At 38.5% G+C, this 27,479-nt stretch overlaps 1 protein-coding gene across 1 annotated transcript in view; it reads right to left on the bottom strand.

Annotated features, from left to right (window-relative positions):
* SRD5A2 (steroid 5 alpha-reductase 2) overlaps positions 1–27,479 on the bottom strand; it is a 43,135-nt gene that overhangs the window by 7,011 nt on the left and 8,645 nt on the right. The window contains exons 2-3 of the mRNA XM_047853151.1: positions 5,112–5,275; positions 540–641 (exon numbers count right to left, since the gene is read on the bottom strand). Of these exons, the coding sequence (XP_047709107.1) occupies positions 540–641; positions 5,112–5,275 (266 nt within the window). The remainder of the gene's footprint in view (positions 1–539; positions 642–5,111; positions 5,276–27,479) is intronic.

Genomic DNA, 27,479 nt, shown 5'->3' with positions numbered 1-27,479 from the left:
GCACTCAGATTGGAATTTACACCACCAGCTTTCCTGGGTCTCCAACGTGCACGTAACAGATCATAGGACTTCTCAGCTTCCATAATCAATTCCATAATCAATTCCTCAGAATAAATTTATATATATATATATATATATATATATATATATATATATATATATCTGTATCCGTATCTGTATCCGTATCTGTATCCTAGTGGTTCTGTGTCTCTAGAGAAGCCTAACCCAGCACATGTAATCATACCCATTGTAACTAGGTGGTAACCTATTTCCACCTTGCCCCCAGCCTTGTACTACCCCACCTTTAGGGTGTTATGATCTCACACCTTCCTGAGGATGCCTCTGCCTTTCTTGAACTTCCAGGTTTAGATAAAAAACACAAATGTGTTGTGGGGTGGGAGGGGATGTCAGAGGCAAATGGAGATATAGTGTGTCATTTGTGCCCTCACTGCCCCTCCCCCCATTTGCCGTTCATAGCATAATCCCTGGGAAAGGCTCCCAAGGAAGAGTAGAAATCTGGAGGGCAGGAGAGACATTACCTTGTGGAATCCTATAGATGACTTCTCCAGGCTTCCTGAGCTGGCGCAGTATACAGTCGCTATGAATGTTGATCCCCATTCCCAAAATAAATAAGAAGACACCTTAGCAAAGAAGACAGAAGGAAGAAGTTAAAAATGTATCCTGATTTTGGTGTTTTTCTCACAAGCTAAGTTTTTTTTCCTTCCTAAAAATGGAGACAAGGGCATTCAATTTCAAATTCTGAGGATGCTACAAAGAATGTCAAAGGGTGGCCCATTAGTCATGGTCCCAAATTTGGTGGAGAGGCCACATTGTTTCATAGAACTGTGTCATATGACAGAGGCAGGTAGCAGAGAAGAAAAAGGGAGGCAACACCATTGGCCAATACTTGAATGAATGAATGAATGAATGAATGAATAGCAAGCTTTTGACTCATTCACAAATAATTAAATTGTGATTGGCAAACTCAACAAGTAATTCCAAATCCCCTTCCTTTGCCTTCCCACACTATAGAGGCTGGAAGTCTGAAAAGTGGTCATGTGACCTATTTCTGCCACAAGGATGTAAAGGGAAGTGAATGTTCTGGGTGTTTCCTTGGAAATGTTTTGCTTTTCTGATAAAAGGGCAGATGGAACAGCACCTCTTCTGTCACCCTCCTCATTCATTGCCAGATGTGATGCCTCGAGTTATAGCAACTGTCTTGCAGTCATGGAATGAATATCATGAGGACCACATACAAACATGTTAAGAACAGTGGAAAAGAAAGTATAGAAAGTTCCTGGGATCTTAATGACACCTGTAAGCAACTGAAGGGATGCAGAAGTCACCTGCCTTTGAACATTCTTGCTATGTAAGAAATATAAATTCTTAATTATTTAAGTCATTATGAACTGGTTTTCTGTGACTCAATGCTCAGAGCATTCCTCATTGATACATCCATTCGCATGAAAGTAACATGAGCTGGACTAGGGAGACTGGCACCTAGTAAACTGGTTTCCACCACTGTCAGTCACACACACACACACACACACTTGTTCCCCATTCATTGGTTCAGAAAGAGCCCTGGTCTGAGGTGAGGAGAGCCAGGATCAGGGATGCTAGGTCTTACACCCCAATGGGCACCATTACAACCCAGAAACACTCTATTTTTCCACATAGATGCCCAACCTCACCTCTCAACGATGTGTATTTGTACTGATCAAAACACATGAGGCAAAAAGCAAGAACACTTGAATTCAAAACAGTCAGATCTACTCTCACCTCATTTAGTGTGATATGAAATACGATATGATATGATTTTCAGTCTTGTCTAGTCGAAAGATCATTGGCCGTGGTATGGCATCAAATGGTGACTACACTTATCTTGGTGATCTCTGAATAATGTATAGAATTGCTGAATCACCATGGTGTGCATCTGAAACTAATATAACATTGTATGTCAACTATACTCCAATAATAATTTTTTTTTAGTTATTGGCCTGGAAGAAAAGGAAACTGGGGAGAGACACCAATGGCAAGACGTTGAGAGAAGGAGAGGAGATAGCATGCACAGCAGTGGACAAAGCAGGAACCTTGGACTCAGAGTCTGTGCTGTGTGTCCTTGGGCAAGTCACTGACCTTCTCTCAGCCTCCATTTTGTCATCTGTAAAATGGAGATTCTAACAGTACCTACTTCACAAGGATGGTACAAGACTCACTTATGTGTTCATTCATTCATCTATTCATTCAACTACTATTTACTGTTACTATGTACCAAGCACTGTCCTAAACAGGGATACAGTAGTGAGAAAACAGTCGAGGTGTCTGTTCTCATGGAGCTTACATTTTAGTGGAAGGAAACAAATGAATTCAAATAATTAAAATTGTTTTAATTATATAATGTCACACCAAAGCAGAAGATCATAGGATCATGAGATAGAGAATGAGCTGGGGAGGGGAAGTAGTGTCTCTACTTTAGATGAGGTGGAAAATCTTTTCTGAAGATTTGGCATTTGTCCTGTGATTTGAATAATGAGAACGCACAGATCTGAGGGACAGCAATCTAGTATAGGGATTAGGTGCAAAGGCCCTGAGGCTAGAATAGGTTTACCGTGACTAAGAAGTAGAAACTTTGCAGTTGAAACTTTAAGATAGAGGGAAAAGTGAGAAAATGTGGACTGGATGATAATTAAAAAAAACACAGTAAGCATTATATACCTTGGTGAGGAGTTTGGATTTTTAAGTGCAAGAGAAAGCCAGTGTCAGGTTTTAAGCAGGGAAAAATAGGAACTTATTTCTGTTTATTAATATTACAAAAGAAATAAATATGTGGAATACTACATGTGAATTTGTAAAAATAAGAAAATCAAGACACCTTATTCCCACCACCCAGAAATTACCACCGTTAAACACCTTAGTGCGTATCCTTCCAGATTTTCATCTTGTGTAGTATCTAGGCCAGATTTCAATTTCCCCAGGAAGAAGCAAAATGCTCCTTATAGCTGGGTTGAGCAAACCAAAGTCCAACATAGGACCATATCTTGTAGTTGGTCATTATTTCTTTTAAGACCATTTTGACCTCTACCTTTTTAAAACATTTTTTCAGGGCACTGACTACTTGAAAAGACTGGACTCTTGTACCTCAGAATGCTCCCCTTTCTAGATAAGACTGGCTCATTTTCTCATGGTGCCATTCAGCTTACTTCTTCATTTGCCTTATTTCCTGTAAACTGGCATAAGTCATTTTCCTGTGTGGTTATGTTACCAGCTTGATATATAGTTAGGTACATTTATTTGTTTGTTCCCAATTTTAGGGAACTTTTTCCATTTAGATTTTTTTAAGTTTTCTTTAAATTTATTTTTTAAAATTCAAGTTAGTTAACATACAGTGTGGTATTGGTTTCAGGAGTAGAACCCAATGATTCCTCACTTCCATGTAACACCCAATGCTCATCCCAACAAGTGACCTCCTTGATGTGTATCATAGATTTTTTTTAAGTTTTATTTAAGTAATCTCTACACCCCACATGGGGCTCAAACTCATAACCCTGAGATCAAGAGTTACTTGCTCCCTGGACTGAACCAGTCAGGTGCCCCCACTTAGATTTTTTTTTTTACCTAAGTTATGAAGTTTTGTGATTCAAAGGACACAACCATATCAAAAGAGAAGCTCTGCCCACCATCCCATTCTCTTTCCCTGAAAATCTATGTGTCACCTTTTTAGTTTTTATCAATCTGATACTCCCTTTTCCAGTTTTATACACACACACACACACTTCCCTCCCACCATTTTTACATGACAAGTAACATACTATATATACTGTTCACACTTGATTTTTATATAACCACATATTCTGGAGACATCTTACAGGAGCACACAAAGACCTTCCTTGTTTTTGTTTTATTTTGTTTGTTTGTGTCTGTGGCTCCAGAACACTCCATTGTGTGCGTGTATCAGCATTCATATAACTAATCCTCCAGTCATTTGTGTTTTCTTTTTACTTCTCTTTCTTTTTTTTTTTTTAAGAGAGAGAGAGAGAGAGAGAGAGAGCGCACAGAACAGAGGAAAAGGGCAGAGGGAGACAGAGACAGAGACGCTTAAAGTAGGCTCCATGCTCAGTGCAGAGCCTGATGCAAGGCTCAATCCCGTGACCCTGGGATCATGACCTGACCCTAAATCAAGAGTCAGACACTCAACCAACTGAGGCACCCAGGTGCTCCCGGTCATTTGTGGTTTCAAATGTTGACTCTGACTGCTATGTGCAAAAGGGGCTATTGAAGGCCAGTACCAGTGGTAGGAAGCTTAGTTTGAAGTTCACTGTCGTGGTCCCGGCAAGAGGTCATCGCTGCTCAGATTAGGACAAAGTTGGAGCAGTGAGGGAGAAGTGAGCCCAGTTGGCACAGTTATGGAACTAAATGCAGCTGTACTAGATAGCTGGATAGAACTGGATGTGTGATGTAAACAGAAAAATTAAGGATAATCCCTGCATTTTGGTTTGAGTCAAAGTAATGCACAATTGAAACTTCCCAACTTGAGTTCTTCTTGCAGATAATGAAAAAAAATTCAACAATTAGTGTCTTCTACTATTTTAGATAAATGGTCAGGAAAAGTCTCTTTGAGGAGGCACAACTTGATAGAGACCTAAGTAAAGTGAGGGACCAATCTCCATGAATATATGTGGACAGAACATTCTAGACAGAGGGAATGGTCTGTTTGAAAGTTCTGGGGCCAGACCAGCTTGGCCATTTCAGGCCCAGCAGGAAGTTCCCTGAGGCTACAGCACAGTAAATGGATGGAGGCAGGAAATAGGGTTGGGAAATCGTGCAGGACCAACAATATTTGGGTGTCAGAAGCAGAGACAGTGGTAAGGAATTTGTATTTCATCCTGAGAGTAATAGAATTCTGGAGGATTCTTGGGGCGGGGGGGGGGGGAATGATGTTTTTCAAAGTGCTCTCCTACTGCTTTATAGAGGAAAGACTGGTAGCAGGCAGAGAAGAAGAGAAGGGAGTCACTAAGGGTTATTGCAGTAGGGTGGGGAGAGGTGATGGTGATTCAGGCTGTTGGAAGGGATATTCACTGGGGTGTGGGTGGGAGATGGTCAGGTGTACTCACCCAGGCTAAACCGTATGTCTGTGTACCAATCAGCAGGGTATTCAGCACAGTAAATCAGATAGTAGCCTTGGAGAAGTCCATTTCCCATGCAGAAAATAAAGCCTTTGACGAGGAACACAACTGGAAAAGGCCTCCCTCTAGTACGCAATGAGTAAACAAATGTCCTGGGGTATATGGGAAAGAAAGGACAGGATACACTGTTTTAAAAAAAAAATCAAATAAGATAAAACAATAAACAATTATATCAAGCCCATTTTTTAATTAATTAATTAATTAATTTTTGAGAGAGAGAGAGAGAGAGAGAGAGAGAGAGGAGGGCAAAGAGAGAGAGAGGGAGGGAAGGTAAGAGAGTGTGGAGCCCAGAGCGGGGCTCAAATACACCTGGAGCAGGACTCAAATGCACAAACTATGAGGTCATGACCTGAGCCAAAGTCAGATGCTAAAACGATTGAGACACCCAGGTGCCCCACATCAAACCCATTTTATAAAATCATTTTCCGGTGAACTTATGCAAAGAAGAATATTATTATTCAATTCTATAGCAATCATTTATGCTATTATTTATCTCACTTCATTAAAATCCACAGTAGTCACCATTTATTACCTTATTTTATTCTCAGACCAGCCTTGAAAGTTACATTTCCTCTCCATCCAGTAGTTAATAAATTCAATCCTATGAGCCCAGAATTGGAGATCAGCTTTATATCAATCTACAAGTAAAATCCATACCATCCTGAAGAAAGGGAAAGCCTGGCCTGCCCCATGCAGCAGTGCAATGACATTTTTATAGCAGCCACTCAACGATGCATTTTTCTATGTCTCTCTGATAGACTTAATTACTGATACTGTAGCATTTCTAGAAAGTAGACTGAAAAATCTCGTGAGAAAAGAGAGAGAGTCCTCTAAATGTTATGGAATCTAGAGTAATCTAGGAAGATCGAACTAAAAAAAATAGAAATAGCCTCAAAATAAAAATTTTCCAAGGTATAATTGAATGCTAGGCATCAACTATATCTTCTTTGTAACTTTCCTTCTTTTATCGTTCAATATAACAATCATACAGGTAAGTTCATAAACCTATGTGAACAGGTCTTTAAGATTTTTAAAAATATTTTTATTTATTTTTGAGAGAATGAAAGAGAGACAGAGTGTGAGCAGGGGAGGAGCAGAGAGAGAAGGAGACACAGAATCCAAAGCAGGCTACAGGCTCTGAGCTGTCAGCACACAGCCCAACATGGGGCACGAACTCACAGACCGCGAGGTCATGACCTGAGCCAAAGCCCAACCGACTGAGCCAACCAGGCGCCCCGTGCGTGAACAGTTTAATGCATAACTATTAAATAAACACCCATATAATCACTAAGCAAGTCAAGAAATAGAACATTCCCATCACTCCCAGAAGCCTCCCATGGGTCCCTCCCTATTCATGGTACCACCATCACCCCAGACATAACCACCATCCTGATTTCTATGATAATTTCTTTTTGCTTCTTTACAATTTTACCACATTTGGATGCATCTATAAAAATATGGTTTATTTCTGTTCATTTTTAATTCCATACGAATGGACTCATATTCTATGATTATTAGAGTATCATTAATGTCATGTCTTTAACTCCTATTGTCAATATAAGCATGTTGTTGCATATAAGCTATATAGTTCAAGCATGTTGTTGTATATAAGCTATATAGTTCATATACTTTCATGGTTGTATATTACTGTTATGTATGAATATATCACATGTGTTTATCTATTTTACTTTGATGGATATTTGGGTTGCTTCCAAAGTCTTATAACCACTCATTATTTCATGATTTTACATTTTACTTTTAAACCTTTGATTCATTTCTTTTGTTGTAAGAAGTTAGATAAGAATCCGACTTAAATCTTTTTCCTAATGGTAGTAAATTTACTTAATTCTTTTTGTCACTGACATGCACTACCATTGATATTATTAAATTGCCATAAAAATTGATTCTTCTTCTAGACTCTCGATTCTTTTCCATTGATCTATTGATTGCCAGTATTACACTGTTTTAATAATTGTACTTTTAATATATATCTTAATACTAGGTGGGGCTAAGTAAACTCTACTCCTAATGTGGGGCTCAAACTCACAACCCTAAGATCAAGAGTTGTAAGCTCTAGTGACTGAGTCAGCCAGTTGTAGGTGGGGCTATTCTTAAATCATTACTCTTTTTGAGGCTTTTCAACTTATTCTATATTATGTATTTCTTCATCTGAACTTTAAAACCAACTCATGGAACACTCACCCCGCTAATTTTAGAAATACTCCTAGATGTAAAAATTAATTAAGGGAGGGAAATCACAGAAGGGGGACCTCTAAGAGTTTGTAAGAAAGCATAAAAGCAAAGAAAAAACTGGCAAAAAAATAGAAGTCAAAATCAACTTTGTCAAAACTTTGGGTATTAGCCCAGAGTTGCAGTAACATGGGGAGCATTTTAGGCAAGAAAATAGCTGAATCTCAGGAAGGGCCACAAACACCGTGCATTTTAACTTACTCATCTTAGTCCCATTTCCCACGTTCCAGCTCAGCACAGCCTCAAAAGTAACAGCCCGCATTCCCAGGATTGGAGGGAGGAAAACAGGACTGGAGCCTTAGTCCCAAAGAGAACTCATCATGTTATCTGTCTGGTGGTTCCCCTCAAAAGGCTTGTCTTTTGACCACCTCACTCAACCTTACCCAGGGCTAAATGTTTCTGGGGAAGGGGGATGTTTTTGAATGTTTTACTAGGACAGTGGCCTCAGGCAACAGATAACAGGTGGGGCAGATGAAAAACTCATCCAAAAGCTTTAAAGGAAAGATGGAGGAATGAGATGTCCATAAGGGGTTTTGAAAATCTCAGGTATGTTTCTGGGAATCTACACAGCCATGAACATGCATAGGACCATGCACATGTTCAAAAACAGACCTGAAAATGTCCTACACTCTCACCTCTGATTGACCTTAAGGTTTGCACAAGTAGCTAACAAGGCTAAAAGCAGAGCTGTAAACTACATGGGTGATTACTGAACAAGTCCCTTAACAGACACCCAGAGGTCCTTGGAAAAGACAAGGGAGACTTAATTGGTTCCAGGTGTTTAGGGACAGCTCTGTGCCATCATTAACTGATCATTGAGCTAACAAGCAGTGACTTCAGTGGCCACAACAATAAAGATGAAGACTTCAGAGAATGAGTTCAGAAAAGTCACTAAGCAAACAAACGACTATGACAATAGACAGCAACAACAACAAGCCCCTGGAAGGCAGGGAGAATCTGATTCCCAGAGCTGCCACAAAGTATCATCAGAAATGCTTCATTTTCAACAATCAACCATGGGACATACAAAGAAATAGGAAGGTATGACCCATACACAGGGGAGAAAAGCAACCAAAAGATGGTGATGCTGTCCCTGAGAAGCCCTATCACTGAGCTTACCAGACAAAAACTATAAATTAACTATTTTAAATATATGAAAACATACATTAATACAAGAACTTGTCCACAAATATTTATAGCAGCATTATTTATAGTAACCAAAATGAAACAACCCAAACGGGAATGGATGATGAATGGATAAACAAAATGTTGTACATCCATACAATGACATGTTATTAAACCATAAGAAGGAATAAAGCAGTGGTACATATGCTACATGAATAGACCTTAAAAACAATATCCTACATGAAAGAGGCCAGTCACAAAAGGCCACATATTCTATGATTCCATCCATATGAAATGTCCAGAACAGACAAATCTTTAGAGACAGGTGGTTGCCAGGGGCTGGGGGATGAAGGAATGGGGACTGACTGCTACCAGGTACAAGATTTCTTTTGGGGATGATGAAAATATTCCAGAATTAGACAACGGTGAAGGTTGCACAATTTTTTCGACATATTAAAAACCATTTAATTGTACACTTTAGTATGATGAATTTTATGGTATGTGAATTATATCTCAATTTTTAAGTTAACCAAGAGAAAATTCAAGCAGTGGTGCACAGGGGTTAAATTGCAAGGCTTCTTGAGGTGCCTTGGTGTCTCAGTCTGTTAAACGCCCGACTCTGGGTTTTGGCTCAGGTCATGATCTCACAGTCTGTGGGTTCGAGCCCTATGTCAGGCTCCATGCTGATGGTGCAGACCCTGCCTGGGATTCTCTCTCCCTCTCTCTCTGCCACTCCCCTGCACTCGCTCTCTCTCTCTCTCTCTCTCTCTCTCTCTCAATAAATGAATTTTTTTTTTAAATTGTAGGGCTTCTTCCATTTACTAGCTCTATGACCCTGTCACCTAACTTCATTTGTTGTGTCTGTCTTTTCATCCACCCCCATTTCATAGGGTTGTGAGGATTAAGTGAGTCAGTATATGCAAGGTGCTTAGACCGGAACAAAGAAGAGATCAGTAAACGTGTTGTTTTTGGTAATGTGTTTATTAGGTTGTTGTTGACATTACCATTTTATTCACGTACAGGTGGTTCCTTTGCACTAACTCAGGTCTTTTTTGTGTGTTCCCCAGTACATTTTTAAGTTTCTTCACATAGATTTTGCACATTTTTTGTTATGTTTAATCCCACGCTTTTTAAAATCTTATTTTGTGTGACTGTCAATGGGATTTTCCATTGACCTCTATTAAGTGATTGTTTTACATATAGAAGGCCTTTGATTTTTCTACTATTAATATATTAATTTTGTTCCCAACCACATCCTGAATTCCTTATTATTTATAATAGCTTTCCAGTATACTTTCCAGGATTTCCTGTAACTAATGTTATACTTCACTCTTAGAAGATTCTGGAAGGCTTCATTCTTTGACCGTGCTCTGGAATGACATATAGCACTAGAATTACACAGTCTTTAAAAATTTGGCAGAAGCTTTTTGTGAAATCTGTCTAGGACTACACTGCTGGGAGGAGGGTTTGTTTTTATTATTGATAATATCTCTATTTCTCTCAGAATAATTGGTTTCTTTGTCTTATCTATGCCTTCTGGGGCACTCTAGTAAGTCCTGAAAAACACATGTTTTTTATACAAAATCATGCTTATCACTCAAGTTTTTAAATGTATTTGCATAAGGCTGAGAAGATCATACTTTATGATACTTTTAAACTCTCAGTACATTTTCTTATTACTCCTTCACCACAAGGGTCTTTCTTACTATCCTTTTATAGCCACATCCTCTCCCCATTCCTGGTAACCACTAACCTGTTTTCATTTTCCACAGTTTTGTCATTTCAAGATTATGTTAAGTGGATCGAACACATGTAGTTTTTAAAGTGGTTTTTTGGCACAAAAACAGACACATAGACCAATGGAATAGAATAGAAACCCCAGAACTAGACCCACAAACGTATGGCCAACTCATCTTTGACAAAGCAGGAAAGAACATCCAATGGAAAAAAGACAGCCTCTTTAACAAATGGTGCTGGGAGAACTGGACAGCAACATGCAGAAGGTTGAAACTAGACCACTTTCTCACACCATTCACAAAAATAAACTCAAAATGGATAAAGGACCTAAATGTGAGACAGGAAACCATCAAAACCTTAGAGGAGAAAGCAGGAAAAGACCTCTCTGACCTCAGCCATAGCAATCTCTTACTCGACACATCCCCAAAGGCAAGGGAATTAAAAGCAAAAGTGAATTACTGGGACCTTATGAAGATAAAAAGCTTCTGCACAGCAAAGGAAACAACCAACAAAACTAAAAGGCAACCAACGGAATGGGAAAAGATATTCGCAAATGACATATCGGACAAAGGGCTAGTATCTAAAATCTATAAAGAGCTCACCAAACTCCACACCCGAAAAACAAATAACCCAGTGAAGAAATGGGCAGAAAACATGAATAGACACTTCTCTAAAGAAGACATCCGGATGGCCAACAGGCACATGAAAAGATGTTCAGCGTCGCTCCTTATCAGGGAAATACAAATCAAAACCACACTCAGGTATCACCTCACGCCAGTCAGAGTGGCCAGAATGAACAAATCAGGAGACTATAGATGCTGGAGAGGATGTGGAGAAACCGGAACCCTCTTGCACTGTTGGTGGGAATGCAAATTGGTGCAGCCACTCTGGAAAGCAGTGTGCAGGTTCCTCAGAAAATTAAAAATAGACCTACCCTATGACCCAGCAATAGCACTGCTAGGAATTTATCCAAGGGATACAGGAGTACTGATGCATAGGGCCACTTGTACCCCAATGTTCATAGCAGCACTCTCAACAATAGCCAAATTATGGAAAGAGCCTAAATGTCCATCAACTGATGAATGGATAAAGAAATTGTGGTTTATATACACAATGGAATATTACGTGGCAATGAGAAAAAATGAAATATGGCCTTTTGTAGCAACGTGGATGAAACTGGAGAGTGTGATGCTAAGTGAAATAAGCCATACAGAGAAAGACAGATACCATATGGTTTCACTCTTATGTGGATCCTGAGAAACTTAACAGGAACCCATGGGGGAGGGGAAGGGAAAAAAAAAAAGAGGTTAGAATGGGAGAGAGCCAAAGCATAAGAGACTGTTAAAAACTGAGAACAAACTGAGGGTTGATGGGGGGTGGGAGGGAGGGGAGGGTCGGTGATGGGTATTGAGGAGGGCACCTTTTGGGATGAGCACTGGGTGTTGTATGGAAACCAATTTGTCAATAAATTTCATTTAAAAAAAAGAATACTAAGGAAGATAAACAGAAATGTAACCTCATTTTCAATAAAGTTAGGAGACATCTGTAAAAAAAAAAATAAATAAATAATAAAGTGGTTTTTGTCACTCAGCATGATTCCTTCAAGATTCATCCAAGTTCCGAGATTTATTTGTAAGTGAAAAAAAGGAAGCTGATAAAGAGTATATTACAAAAAGCTGCCATCGTTTTGTAATCAAGAAAAGGAGGGGTGCCCGGGTGTCTTGGTTGGTTAAACATCTGACTTCACGAGCCCCCCGTCCGGTTCTGTGCTAACAGCTCAGAGCCTGGAACCTGCTTTGGATTCTGTGTGTCTCTCTCTCTGCCCCTCCCCTGCTTATGCTCTGTCTCGCTCTGTGTCTCAAAAAAATAAAATAAAATGTTTAAAAAAACATTTTAAGGAAATAATATATACAATTTATTTTTTATAAAAGCATTATTGAGATAAAATTCACATATACAAAATTCACCCTTTGAAGTGCACAATTCAGTGGTTTTTAGTATAGTCACAAAGTTGTGCAATCATCACCATTATCTAATTCCAGAATACTTTCATCACCCCAAAAAGAAATCCCGTAACTGGTGGCAGTCAATTCCAATTTTCCACACCCCCAACACCACCAGCTTCTGGTCAACAACCAATCTACTCTGTCTGTAAGGATTTGCTTCTTCTGAACATTTCTTACCAATGTAATCACACACGATGTGGTCTTCTGTGACTGAGTCCTTTCATTTAGCATAATGCTTTCCAGGTTCATCCACGTTGTACTGTGTATCAGAACGTCCCTCCCTCTTGGGGCGCCTGGGTGGCTCAGTCGGTTAAGCGCCGACTTCGGCTCAGGTCATGATCTCGCGGTCGGTGAGTTTGAGCCCCACATCGGGCTCTGTGCTGACAGCTCAGAACCTGGAGCCTGTTTCAGATTCTGTGTCTCCCTCTCTCTGACCCTCCCCCGTTCATGCTCTGTCTCTCTCTGTCTCAAAAATAAATAAAAACATTAAAAAAAATTAAAAAAAAAACCCTTCCCTCTTAAAGCTGAATAATATTCAATTATATGGATATACCACAATTTGTTTACCCATTTGTCAACTGATAGAAATATGGGTTGTTTGCACTTTTTAGCTACTAGGAGTAATGCTGCCATGAGCATTCATGTCTAAATTTTATGTGAATGTATATTTTCCATTCTCTTGGGTAGATACCTAGAAGTGGAATTTGTGGGCCTTGTGGTTATATTAACATTTTAAGGAACTGACAAACTGTTTATCAAAGTGGTCACATTTGCTTGCTTTTGCAAAACAAAACAAACCCTAAAGGGTAAATGAGAAACTAATTTTAAAAGATACTTAGCTATAGAGGGCAGAAGGAAGGGAAAGGATAAAGAGTATAAGGGATTGAGGTGGAAATGAAACGTCACTGAATTTACCTTTTTTTAAAAAAAAAATTTTAACATTTATTTATTTTTGAGAGATAGAGTGAGACAGAGCATGAGTGGGGGAGGGGCAGAGAGAGGGAGGGACACAGAATCCAATGCAGGCACCAGGCTCTGAGCTGTCAGCACAGAGCCCGATGCAGGGCTTGAACTCACAGACCACAAGATCATGACCTGAGCTGAAGTTGAATGCTTAACCAACTGGGCCACCTAGGCACCCCATTTACCTTTTTATATAGCTTTGAAATATGGCCCATGTGAATGCCTTTATGTTTAAAAAGTTACAAAAAGAGCAAACTGTAAAAGTGAAAACAAAGAGAAACATATCCAGTTGTATATAAAGTTGGTAACACAAGCACATACACAAAAAGAATCCTTTCAAGTGACTTTTGAACATGGTATTATGACTGTATATCCTTAGTGGGACAGAAAGAATGGCACAGAAATAACAACTGATTTTTTTGTTTTTATCAGTAATAATGGTATTGTAATATAAATTATCTTATTAATATTGTCAGAGAAAGCCAACAAGTATACATGCTATTGTGATTAAGAACTAAGATTTTCAGGGGCTCCTGGGTGCCCTAGTCAGTTGGGTGTCCAACTCTTGATTTTGGCTCAGGTCATCATCCCAGCGTTGTGGAATTGAGCCCCACATCGGGTTCAACACTGAGCATTGAGCGTGGAGCCTGCTTAGGATTCTCTCTCTCTTGCTCTCTCTCTCTCTCTCTCTCTCTCTCTCTCACCCCCTCTGCCTTTCTCCCCTGCTCACATGCTCTTTCTCTCTCTCTCTAAAATAAAAATAAAGGCAAAAAAGAAACTAAGATTTTTGGTGTAAAAGAAAAGGATATGAATATAAAGTCAAAGGAAATGTAATGTTGAATTTGAATTGGAGGTATCATATAAATTCATGACTTGTAATTCTGACCCACTCAAAGACATAGGAGTAATGACACGCCCATAGCAATAAGCACCAGGTCTTCATTTGTGAATGCTATTCTCTAAAAGAAGCAGGCCACCATGGAGAAACAGCTCATTCCAGATCAGAGGCAGAAAAAGTATAAGGTGAGACAGAAATGTTTTGGTTGTGTTGGAAAGTAAGGAAACAATCCAAGATCAAAAGGGAGATGATGGGGACTGTCAAAACTACATACGTGCCAACCGGAAAGGAGTTCCACTGGCCAAATTTGTAACAAACTGCATATCAAAAAGAATAATGACTATAGTTGATGGTTAATATCTGTAAACTGAGGTTAATCTTTACTACCTCATTGGATTCCTGTAAAAATTAAATGTTTATGCAAGGAAAAATGCCTGACACAGGATAGTTGCTGAAGATTTTGTTTCTCTTCCCCTTCATACCCCATGAAGCCTTGAGGGCCTAAAGGTAGCTTAAGTTCTCAAAGGGAAAGGGTCCTGGAAGGCTACAGAAAGGTTATCTGAAAATTTTTTTAAATAGTTGCTTGCCTCCCAGAGCGGCCCTGTCAGTGCCAACAATGCCCCCAAACTGGTGCTCGCATGTGAGCCATGCTTCCAGATCAAATCACATATCTGCCTCACCCCTAACCTCTAGACCTTTTAAATCTGAATGCAAAGCCAAAACTCATCATATCTCATCCAAAGGAGTGTGTTATAATCAGAACAGGCTCATGGCTATAATAAAGAACTCTAAAGTATCAGAGTTTCCACATAACAAAAGTTCATTTCTTGCTCATGCCACAGCATAATGTTCAGCGGTGGTGCTCTGCTCCACAATCATTCAGGATCCAGACTCTTCCAGGCCATCTTCCTCCTCTGATGGGCAAACAAAGAGAGAGAGCATAGAGGATGGTGTATAGGTTTTCCCAAGGGCCAGGCCGTAGGCTGGAAGTGGCCTCACTGGGAAATGTAGCCTCACTGGATTTCCCAGCAGGAAAAGGAAAAGAGGGTTGGTGAAACCCATCATAAGGAACAGGCTCTCGAAAGTCAGGAGCCCCAGAAGGGCAAATAATCCTTCTGATCTGAATGATTTTGCTGCTGGTAAGCTGGAAGCAGTTCAAAATAAACGTTTCAATGTAGAAAGCAATAAAAACAATGAAGATAAAGGAAAAGAGAGTCAAGTAGCCCAAGAGGTTGACAATTAGTGCTATGGAGGGTGCAGGTGAGTTTCACATTCAGAACCCACATATGCTCTGAGACTCAGTTTTCCTGATCTGGGACCACTTTGCTTTAATTCCCTCCTACACTGCTAATGACATTTTCATTCTCTTGTGTTTGTTCTGATACAGAGACTGATAAGTACTCTGTAAATATAAAGTTTTCTATCACTGCTAAGTAAATATTCATTTTGGGGGACTCTTATTGGAAAGGGTTAACTGAAATTCCAAATCCAAATTAAATTAAAGAAACAACCTTTAAAATTACACATCTTCCATAGACCAACTCATATTTAACTAAGTCTTCTTCAAATATAAATGCTATTGCTAAGATTATCAAGCCTATTGAAGACTTTTCACTATATGAAATTTTAGATTCCATTGTCAATCAAAATAAATTCAAATTCTATATGTAAATACAAGGTTTCCATGTATATATTTACTTGTTATGTGTAGTAATAATTCCTTCCTCAATCCATGTCTCCCTTCATCCACCACCCCATTGTTTTGCTTTCCTTTACAGCAAAACTCCTTCAAAGAGTTGTCTATACTTGCCATCTCTCTGTCTCTCCTCCTCTTCTTTCTTCCTTCCCCAGCCACAGAAACTGATCTTGGCAAGACCACCAGAGACCTTCATATTTCCAGATCCAAGAGTCCATTTTCAGCTCTCTTCTTATTTGACAAGTTAACCTCTCCATCCTTCTGGAAACACTTTCTTCACTCAGCTTCCAGCACACCACTTTCTCTTGGTTCTTCTACTTTACTGATTTCTCCTCATTTTCCTTTGCTGCTTTCTCTTTATTTCCTTGACCTGTAAATATTGGAGTGCTCCAGGGCTCAGGACTCTTTTCTTTATTTATAGCCTCTATAGATGAGACCATGTCTAGTCTCATATCTTTAAATATCATACACAGAGTGACAACTCCCAAATTTATGTCACCAGACAGGATGTCTGCAGTCCTTGAACTCAGATTCATACAGCCAGTGTTCCACTAGACTTCCAGTTTAAAGGATATCTCAAAGTTAATACATCCAAACCCAAAACCCTAATTCCCCACCCTTCCCAAAACCTGCACTTCCCTAAGTCTGCCTCATCTCAGTAAATGGCAAGTTCATTCTTCCAATTGCTGATTGTGGACTTTGCACCACTGTTGACTCCTCTCTCTCTCTCACTCTCTCTCTGCCTCTCTCTCTCATATACCACATTAAATCTATTAACAAATCATATCAGCTCTACATTCAAAATATTTCCAGAACCTGACTGCCTCTCACCAACTCTATCAAATAGAAAAATATCAAGAAGTTCTCCAAAAGTTGGAAACTTAACAGGATACTTCCAAATAATTTATGGTTCAAAGAGTAAGCTTCAAAGGATATCAAAAACTATATTGAACTCAATGAAAATTAAAATTATAATGTATCAGAATTCATGGGACACAGCTAAATCAGTGCTGAGACGGAAATTTGTTGCACTAAATGCATACAATTAGAAAAGACGAAAGGTCTCAAAGCTCCCACCTTAAGAATCTAGGAAAAAAGATCATAATAAATTCAAAAGAGGCATAAGAAAGGCAATAATAAAGATAAAAGCAGAAATCAAGGAAATTAAACATTAAAATGATAAGTGAGAGAGGAGAGGGAAGAGAGAGTTACTGCTGAGCCAGGGAAGAATCTGAAGCTCACAGATGTGGTAATTTTCCTAGGACCACATGAGATGAGATTCAAATGAGGGTCCTCTGCTTCAAAATAACTCACTCATTTCCAGTTGGAAAGAGAAATTGTGATCAACATATACAACTGGGGGAAAAAATCCCAAATACCCTTCAAAAGAACCCAGGTTTGGTTTTCAGACATTTTAGTTCAAAGATCTATTACATCTATTGGAGTCATCTGTTGTATTTGCCACCCAATATTCATTCTTCCTTATTAGAGTAACTACCTTGGTTCTCCTTCCCATCTTAGCCCACAAGAGGGTTCATCCTCTTCAGGCTCCTCAGCCAATCAAAACAGGGATAGCCTTATCACTCTGGTTATTTCAGAAATTGGCATGTGACCCAACAAATCCCAATAAGGTTTTGCTTACATTTTTTTGAGAACTGTTCTTTTCCACATGTCCTGGATCAGAGAGGATATAAGCTGTTAGATCCTACAGTTGTCTTGCCACCACTAAAGGACAGCCTTTCAGAGAACAGAACCAGAAAAGGTAGAGCCAATAGCTGGAGAGAGAAACTGAGTCTTGATGGTATCTTTAGAACCACGCATCAATCTGGACCTGAAGTCAGAATTTTTCAGTCATGAGAGTTAACAAATTCAGGTTTTATGTAAGTCCATTTGAATTGATTTTTCTGTTACTTGGAACTGAAAGAGTCCTTATTAAAGCACCATCACACTGTTCTCCTTTGAAATAAATCAAACTTTTCCAAAGATAAAGCCAGGAATGGTGAGGGTTTTCAGTTGTATTTAATCATAAAATAGAGTTGCCCCCCAATTTTTCCCTTTGGAGCAGAACCCACCAAGAGGTTCTTCTGTATGCCAAAGGGCATTGGGCCAACTAATCCTCTGAGCCCTTGGTTCACTTCCCTGAGTCCTTCCAATGAAATAATAAACACTGACAATGAATAGTCACTTGTCTGTATATACACAGGTGATACCTGTTATTGTAAATAATGGTTTTGGATATATTAGAGAGCAGGGTATGTAGGCCAAATGCAAGGGTGACTAGACACAGAATGAGTCAGTGATGCATCCCATCCAAGCTTACATTTTTTATGGACCTTGAGTCAAATGGTGGCCCCCTAGAAAAGATGTGTCCATCCCTAATCCCCAGAACTTGTGAATATCACTCTATAGCAAAAGAGTGAAGACTGTGTTATATGGCAAAAGATGTGATTAAATTAAGGATCCTGAGAAGAGAGTATCCTGGATAGTCTGGGTGTACCCTGACTGCAATCACATGTAGCCTCATACAAGAAAGGGGCAGAAAAAGAGAAGAAAGACACACAGACAAAAGGCAATGTGAAGACAGAGAACAGAGATGTGACCACAAGCCAAGGAATGTTTATAGCCACCAGAAGACGGAAGAGGTAAGAAATGGGTTTTACAGAGGGACCACAGTGCTGCTGACACCTTGATTTCAGACTTGTGGCCTCCAGAATGGCGAGAGAAAAAAATTTCTGTTATTTCAAGCCACTCAGTTTGTGGTGATTTGTTAGAGCAGCTACAGGGAAATAATAAGTCTTGTTAGAGTAATATTAGGCCATTGAGATTAATTTCAGTTCAGACATTTGGTAGGAAACACCAGCAAAGGACACCAGACAGCTAATGTTTGTATAGTGCTTCCTAAGTTCCAAGTAATATTCTAGGTACTATGCACATATTAACCCATTTAGTTATTAAAGTTACCTAGAGGGCACCTGGGTGGTTCAGTTGGTTAAGTGTCTGACTTCAGTTCAAGTCATGATCTCATGGTTTGTGGGTTTGAACCCCATGTCAGGCTCTGTGCTGACAGCTCAGAGCCTGGAGTCTGCTTCGGATTCTGTGTCTCCCTCTCCCTTTAACCTTCGCCTGCTCACACCCTGTCTTCCCCCCTCCCTCCCTCTCTCTCTCTCTCTCAAAAATAAGAAAGAAAGAAAGAAAGAAAGAAAGAAAGAAAGAAAGAAAGAAAAAAGAAAGTTACCCTAGGAGATAGGTATTACTATATTATTCCATTTTACAGATAAGGAAACTGAGGCACAATGAGAACTGGTATTTAGGTACAGGTAGAGCTAGTTCCAGAGTGTATGTTCTTGATCACTTCACTCTCTAGCAGTTACTATGTGGAAAAGGAATCAATCAGGCACATGGGGATTAGTCTACATCAGAGGTTCTCACTTCTGGTTGTACTTTCAAATCACCTTTAGGCTTTAGGAACCCTAAAGGGGAAGAGTCACACTGAAGACAAATTATTCAGAATCTTCAGCATAGAATCTTGAACATCAGTAGTGCTTAAGATTTCCATCAGATGATTCTAATGTGAAGCCAAGGTTAAAAAACACTGACATAATAACCTCCAATTTGCACATTTAACTAATTTTTTCAAGTTGGCTTTGACCAGATGTTTGGCTTCTCCAAAGGCTATGCCTACACAGAGAAATTGGATTGCCAAACCTAGTAAAAGGTCTAATTCAGCAAAACCACGTTGTTTTTTCCTGAAGTGGAATAGCTGACCATTTACTATTAAGGGCTGGACCATGGGAAAAATTCAATGTGAGGTCTCCCCAAAGCAAGGATCCTGAGACTTCTTGTCATCTTGCTTTGACACCCTACAAGTGAAGATAGTCAGGTTCCATTATCCACCCCTAGTAGATATCTTCTGGTTTGAATCATCTAGTGGTCATGATCCAGTAGATCTATTTTAATTGTGAAAAACATTGAAATGATTAGCTCATGAAGACTTAAAATAAATGAAGCCATTTTGAAGTTTTCTGTTTATGTTTTTTTATATCTTCATATTTGTGTCCTGGTAGTGCTGGGGGCTCACTCATTCACTTCTCCCTCTTCCTGCCTCTACCTCAACAGAGAAGTTCAATCTGAACATGTAATGAACTACCAAAGTTTTAAGGAACTTGGAGGGTTCCTCTGAGTGATAGAAAGATAATCATCATACAAGAGACATACTACTATTGATCACTATTTATACCCCCAAAGATCAAAATCTGAGTATACAAATAGAATCAGATCAACCTCTTGGCCTGAGTAACTAATCAATTAATTCGAATAACTAGTTAAACTTTTTTTTAAAAAAATTTTAAGTGTTTATTCATGTTTGAGAGAGAGAGAGAGAGAGAGAGAGAGAGAGAGAGAGAGAGGTGAGAGTGGGCAAGAGAGAATGGGCAGAGAGAGAGGGAGACAGAGAAACCGAAGCAGGCTCCAGGCTCTGAGCTATTAGCACAGAGTCCAATGCAGGGCCCAAACCCATGAACTGCGAGATCATGACTTGAGCCAAAGTCAAAAGCTTAACCAACAGAGTCACCCAGGTGCCCCTAACTTATCTTTTCAAGTTGACTGTTTGAGGTGGGTTTTGGCACTGTGTAGGAACACCTGCTCAGCCATTCACTCCAACTGCTCTTGACGAAATAAGTAAATTGTAGATAGCGACATGGGGTGATTTTCAGCTTGAAGCACAAAATCCAGTAAGCTTTGCAGGCTCAGGGCAAAGTATGTAGACTGTTGGACACAAATACATCATCTCTCTAGGCTACAACTTTGTCCCCTTTATTTTTCATTGTTTGCAAAAAGAAATTTATGGTTTTCTAATTCCAGCTCTTTGGCTTTATACTGCAGCCCAGCTTTATTTTTTCTTTTTGTTTTTGTTTGTCTTGCTAGTTTTTAAATATAATTTATTGTCATGTTAGCTAACATACAATGTATACAGTGTGTTCTTATCTTCAGGAGTAGATTCCCATGATTCATCGCTTACATACGACACCCAGTGTTCATCCCAACAAGTGCCCTCCTCAATGCCCATCACCCATTTTCTTCTCTCCCCCATCACCCCCCCACCAACCCTCAGTTCGTTCTCTGTATTTAAGAGTATCTTATGGTTTGCCTCCCTCCATTTGAAACTATTTTTCCCCTTCCCTTCCCCCATGGTCTTCTATTAAGTTTCTCAAATGCCACATATGAGTGAAAACGTATGATATCTGTCTTTCTCTGACTGACTTATTTCACTTATGTAGCCCAGCCTTATAGGGCTTCTCATGCTGTTCGGAAACTGTTCTATATAGCCATGTAGCAATGAGGCTTATATAGTGCCATCATTCTGAGAACTTCTGAGAAATTTCTACCTTGATTTAAATATTGTCCTGGCACTCAGTAGCCCCGATCAAAGAGTACCATTTTTTAAAATTTTATTTAAATCCAAGTTAGTTAACATACAGTGTAATAATAATTTCAAGATTGGAATTTAAAGATTCATCACTTACACATAATACCCAGTGCTTATCCCAACACCCATTTATAAAGGAAACCACTTTCAAGGGCAAAATGGGTGATGGACATTGAGGAGGGCACTTGTTGAGATGAGAACTGGGTGTCGTATGTAAGCAATGAATCATGGGAATTTACCCCCCAAACCAAGAGCACACTGTACATGCAGTACATTAGCCAACTTGACAATAAATTATATTAAAAAAAAAAAGAAAGGACACCACTTTCAAAAATGGATCTGCCTCAGTGCATCTCCCTCCTACATCTCCATTCCATTGTTCATGTTGATGAAAAAAGGAAAAGCCTTTTCTGAGGTCTCTGTGGCAGAATTTACCATGCGAAAGTTTCAGTCCTGACATTCATAAGCATCTGCTGCTATCTCCCACACTCTATCCCCCAACTTATAGTCATGGAGCCACAGGACTCATGAAAAGGAACCCCCCATTCTCCTATCATGCTTAGCTCTCCACAGGTTTAGAAACTTGTACCATGGGACCCAAAGTCCATTGCACATTAAACCTTAGAACAGAAAAAGTAATAGTTACAATGAAACAAAGGAAACTATTACAGACAGAATGTTTATGTCCCCCCAAAATTCATAGATTGAAATCTAATCCACAATGTGATGGTATTTGGAGATGGTGCCTTTGGAGGTAATTAAGTCATGAAGGTTGAGCCTTCATGAATGGGATTAGTGCCCTTATAAAAAGAGGCAAGAGAGCTCACTCACCCTATTCCCACTATGTGAGGATACAACAGAAAGTCAGCCACCTGGAAACCAGAAAACGGCCATCAACCAAACTGAACCTTGCTAGCACCATGATCTTAGACTTCCAGCCTCCAGAACTGTGAAAAATAAATTTCTGTTGTTGATAATCCACTCAGCTTATGGTGTTGTATTATATGAACCTGCACTAAGATCAAAACACTCAGAACAAATTGGTGGAAAGTTTAGAAACACAAACCAATGAGCTTAGCATAGTAAAACTGAGTACAAGTAGAGGCCACCAAAATCAACCAGTAAACAAGTCCTGCAAAATGTTCAAATTTTCAAAGATAAATGCTAAAACCCATTGGAGGGACTTTAGCTTCCAGTCAACACGGAGTCAACAAGGACTAGATTTATCATCCAGGCTGAACAAAAATACAAACAAGACAAATTATACAAAACAATGATTTATAAAACATTGAACATTAGGCAATGAAAGACAAAGATCCCTGAGAGACACACACACACACAAATGATGTGAGCCTTATAACTGATCTAGTTTACTTCGAGAGAGAGTTTTCCTTCCCAGGAAAGATGCCCTTCTCTCAGACAGAAGTTTGCAGATTTGCTGCATTGAAGAAAGAGAACTGAGATTCCAGATCAAGATATCTAGAAGTCTCAGGAGAGAGTACTGAAGATGAGAGATATACAAAGAGACCTGCGTCTCAATTATTCAGCGGAATCTTAATTAATGAACTTATATAAGGAAAGGATCACTCAAAAGGATTAAAGGTAATAGTGCCTAGTGCTTACACATGGCCAGGAATAGAGCCCCTTCCTACCAGCTAGACAGAGAAATATGGTACATTGGGTAGAGTATTCATAAAGTGCTTACCTCAGAGGAGAGGATTAATTATCCCTGTCACTAGCACTCTTCTAGAACCACTTAAAAACTCAGATCAAGTCCTGAAAGGATCAAATTATTTCCAAGTAATTGAACTGCATCCCAGAAAAAAGTCAAGAATATTTATAGAAATACAAACATATTTAACATTCAAAAAGCTACCTATGACCATCCAATCAAAAATTTTCAGGCATACAAAGAAATGGGAAACATCCCCCTTCATGAGAGGAAAAATCAATCAAAACTGACACAGAAATGACACAGATGTTAGAATTAGCAGACAATGACATTAAAGAAGTTATTATAACTGTTCCAGTTATGGAATGAATAAGTCATGGGGATAAAAGATACATCATAGGGAATATAGTCAGTGGTATATATAAGCATTATAGGGTGACAGACAGTAGCTTCACTTGTGGTAAGCATAGCACAATGTATACTGCTCAAATTGCTGTTGTACACCTAAGACTAATATAACATTGCGTGTCAATTATACCTCAATTTTTTAAAAACCACCTATTATAACTGCAATCCATGTTCATAAAGTTAAGTAGCAATACGGAGGATAGCAAAAAGACCAAAATCCCACTTCTAGTGATTGAAACTATAATGTCTGAGTTGAAAATATCCCAGATGGAATTAAAAACATAAGACACTGCAGAAGACTTGAAGAATTGAAGACACAGCAATAGAAACTACTTCAAATGAAGTACACAGAAAAAAATAATCCAAAAAGGAAGGAAGGAAGGAAGGAAGGAAGGAAGGAAGGAAGGAAGGAAAGGAAGAAAGAAAGAAAGAAAGAAAGAAAGAAAGAAAGAAAGGAGAGAGGGAGAGAGAGTGAAGGAAAGAAAAAGAAAAGAAGAAAGAAAGAAAGAAAGAAAGAAAGAAAAGAAGAGAGAGAGAAAGAAAGAAAGAAAGAAAGAAGGAAAGAAAGAAAGAAAGAAAGAAACATCAGTGAGCTGTGGGATGGTTTTACACATTCATGGGCCTCACAAATATGTAATTGCAGTTTCTGAACAATAGGAGAATGAAGCAGGGCGATGAAGAATAATGTACAAAAATTGACCAAATTTAATGAAAACCTTAAATCCGCAGACCTAAGGACTTTAAAAAACCCCAGCATTAAAGTCATGACGAAACCTACAACAAAGAATATGATAGATTACTCAAAACCAGTGTTAAGAAGAAAACACTAAAAGCAGTCAGAGGTTAAAAGACACATGTACCTAGGAACAAAGATATGAAGGACAACAGACTTCTTTTTATAAATAATTCAAGCAAGATGACAATGGAGCAGCACGTGTCAATTACTCAAAGAGAACAGCTGTCATTCCAGAAAGCCATATCCTGGAAATGTATATCTCCAAAAACAAAGGAGACACAAAGACATTTTCAGATAGTCAAAATCTAAGAGAAATAAAGTTCTTGAGGCAAAATAAAAAATAATACCAGATATAAATAGGGATCAATCTCCAAAAGTGAAGAACATCAGAAATGGCAACTATATGGGTAAATATGTAAGTTTTTATGATTTAAATCTCCTTAAAAGATAACTGACTGTTTAAAAAGATAATAGCAATATGGTGGAGCTTTTTATAGCATGTATATATGTAAAACAAATAATGACAATAGCATAAATTTCAAGAGATGACATGGAAGTATTTATTCTTATTCTTATACTGTACGTGAAGGGGTATACTATTACTTGAAGGGAGACTGTGATAAATTTAAGATACGTGCAATAAATCTTTAAGCAAACTAACAAAAGAGTTATAGCTAATAAGCCAAAAAAGATATAAAGTGAAAAAAGCTAACAATCCAAAAGATGGAAGATGGAGGAAATGGGAACAAATAACAGAGAGAAAAATAGAAACAAACAGCAATATTCCATAATGGAATTAAATTATAAATTAGTAACATAAAATATCTGGAAAATCCCTAAACATTTGGAAACTAAAAAGCACCCTTCCAAAGAATCTATGAATCAGAGAAGGAATAAAAAATATAAGACATTTGAAAATGAATTAACATGAAAACAACATATAAGAATTTGTGAGGTGCCATAAGCAGTTTATTTGTGTGAAATTCATAACAATACGTGCCTATACTACAAAAGGGAGAAGGTCTCAATCTATAACCTTAGCTTCTGCCTTAAGAAAGTAGAAAAAGGAGAGCAAATTAAAGCCAAAGCAGGAGGAAGATAGATACAAGTATCAAAGCAGAAAACAAATAAATAGGAAACAGAAAAACCAATAGAGAAACTAAATAAACCCAAAATACAATTCCTTGAGAAGATTAATAAAATTGATAAAGTTCTAACTAGACAGATTGGGGCAGAGTGAGAAGACCTAAATTACCATTATTAAGAATGACAGAGGTGACATTCCCACAGATTCTACAGGTATTAAAAGGATATTTATCAAGTAACATGATTATATTTTAAGGGATCTTCAACATCCTAACTCAAAGTATCCATATGGAAAGTGACAATTTCAGGAGTTAGTGACATCATAGCAGCTTAGTAGAAGAAATCTTACACATGAATGGTGATTCTTCCTTCAAAGCAAATCCCTCAAAGCAGTGCCTACTTGTAGGAGTGTCTTGATCTCTGTGGCATTTAATCGCATGGTCAGTTTGCAAAGTACTTCTTAAAATCTTGTTAATATCAGTGTTATTTCTTCTATTAGGTTTAGTAAGAGTTAAACCATATTACAAGAAACATATAACATATTACAAGAAAAAACAGAAGCCTAAAGTATCAGCTATTTATATCACTTTATATTCCAACCCTTATCAATGTTAATTCATACATGTTGATGTGGATTTTTCAGAGTGTACTCTTTATGGGCTACTTTTTTTTTACTAAATGACTTTATACGCTTATTTTCATCATATAATCCAAAAAACTAATATTTTTAAGTAAACATGATATTCAATCATATTGATTATAATCAGAACTCAATTATAGGGCATTTAAGTAACTTCCAGTATTTCACAGTTGTAAATAATAACATAAATTTGTATAAATTGATTTATTTTAGATTATTTCCCTTGAGTAGTTCCCCTAAATGAAATTTCTGGGCCAAAAAAAAAAAAAGTGAACAATTGTTCAGCTATTGGTAAACATTGCCAGATTAGATTCACAGAAACTTAGAACAATTCTCAGTGACACAGGGCCACACATACATATAATTTTCTCACTGGCCTACCTGCAGTTTTTTTCATCCTTATTGAGGTATAATTAAGAATCAAGGGCACATATTTAAAGTACGTAATTAAGTATGTAATTTGATAAATTACTATCGTGATGTCAAATAATGAACATATTCATCACCAACAAATTTTGCTCATACCCTTCATAATCCCACCTTCTATCCCTCTTTTTCCCTAGGAAACCACTGATACTTTTTTTTTAATCTTTATTTTCGAGAGAGAGAGAGAGAGAAAGAAAGAGAGAGAGACAGAGCATGAGTGGGGGAGGAATAGAGAGACAGAGGGAGACACAGAACCTGAAGCAGGCTCCAGGCTCTGAGCTGTCAGCAGAGAGCCTGACCAAACTCACGAACCACAAGATCATGACCTGGGCCAAAGTTGGATGCCCAATGGACTAAGTCATCCAGGTGCCCTAAGAAACCACTGATACTTTAAATACCACAGATTGGTTTCAATTTCATATAAATGGAATCATAACGCATGTATTCTTTTTTGCCTGGTTTCTTTTATCCAGAATAATTATTTTTTAGTTTCATCCCATGTTGTACCATGTATCAATAGTTAATTCTTTTTTTTTTAAGTTTATATATTTTGAGAGAGAGCACGAGCAGGGGAGAGGCAGAGAGAGAGAGAGGGTGAGAGCGAATCCTAAGCAGGCTCTGGGCTCAGCACAGAACCCAGAGTGGGGCTCAATCCCACAAACCATAAATCATGACCTGAGGCAAAATCGAGAGCCCAACTGTCTGAACTCCCCAGGCACCCCAAAAATTAATTCATTTTTAAAAATTTTCTTTTAATGTTTATTTATTTTTGACAGAAAGAGAGAGAGAGAGAGACACAGCATGAGTGGGGGAGGGGCAGAGAGAGAGAATCCGAAGCAGGTTCCAGGCTCTGAGCGGTCAGCACAGAGCCTGATGTGGGGCCCGAACTCACAGACTTCGAGATCATGACCTGAGCCGAAGTCAGAGGCTCAACTGACTGAGCCACCCAGGCGCCCCCAAAATTAATTCATTTTTATTGATGAGTACGATTCTATTATATGATTACACCTCAGTTTGTGTGCTTACTCACCTATTTATGGACGTTTGGGTTGTTTCCAGGTTTTGGCTATCACAACTAAAACTGCCATGAGCATCTTCATACACATCTATGTATGAATATGTGCTTTTATTTCTATCAGGAAAAGAGCTAGCAAAAGGAATGGCTAGGTCATATGGTATGTTTCTGTTTAACTTTTTAAGAGACTGTCAAAATGTTACCCAAAGTGATTGCCATTTACATTCCCATAAACAATGTATACAAATTAGTATGGTCAGTCTTTAATTTTAG

Source organism: Prionailurus viverrinus, chromosome A3 (assembly GCF_022837055.1).
Source record: "Prionailurus viverrinus isolate Anna chromosome A3, UM_Priviv_1.0, whole genome shotgun sequence".
Taxonomy (NCBI): Eukaryota; Metazoa; Chordata; class Mammalia; order Carnivora; family Felidae; genus Prionailurus; species Prionailurus viverrinus.
Note: the sequence above shows the minus strand (reverse complement) of the source record. Positions and strands in the feature narration are given on the sequence as shown.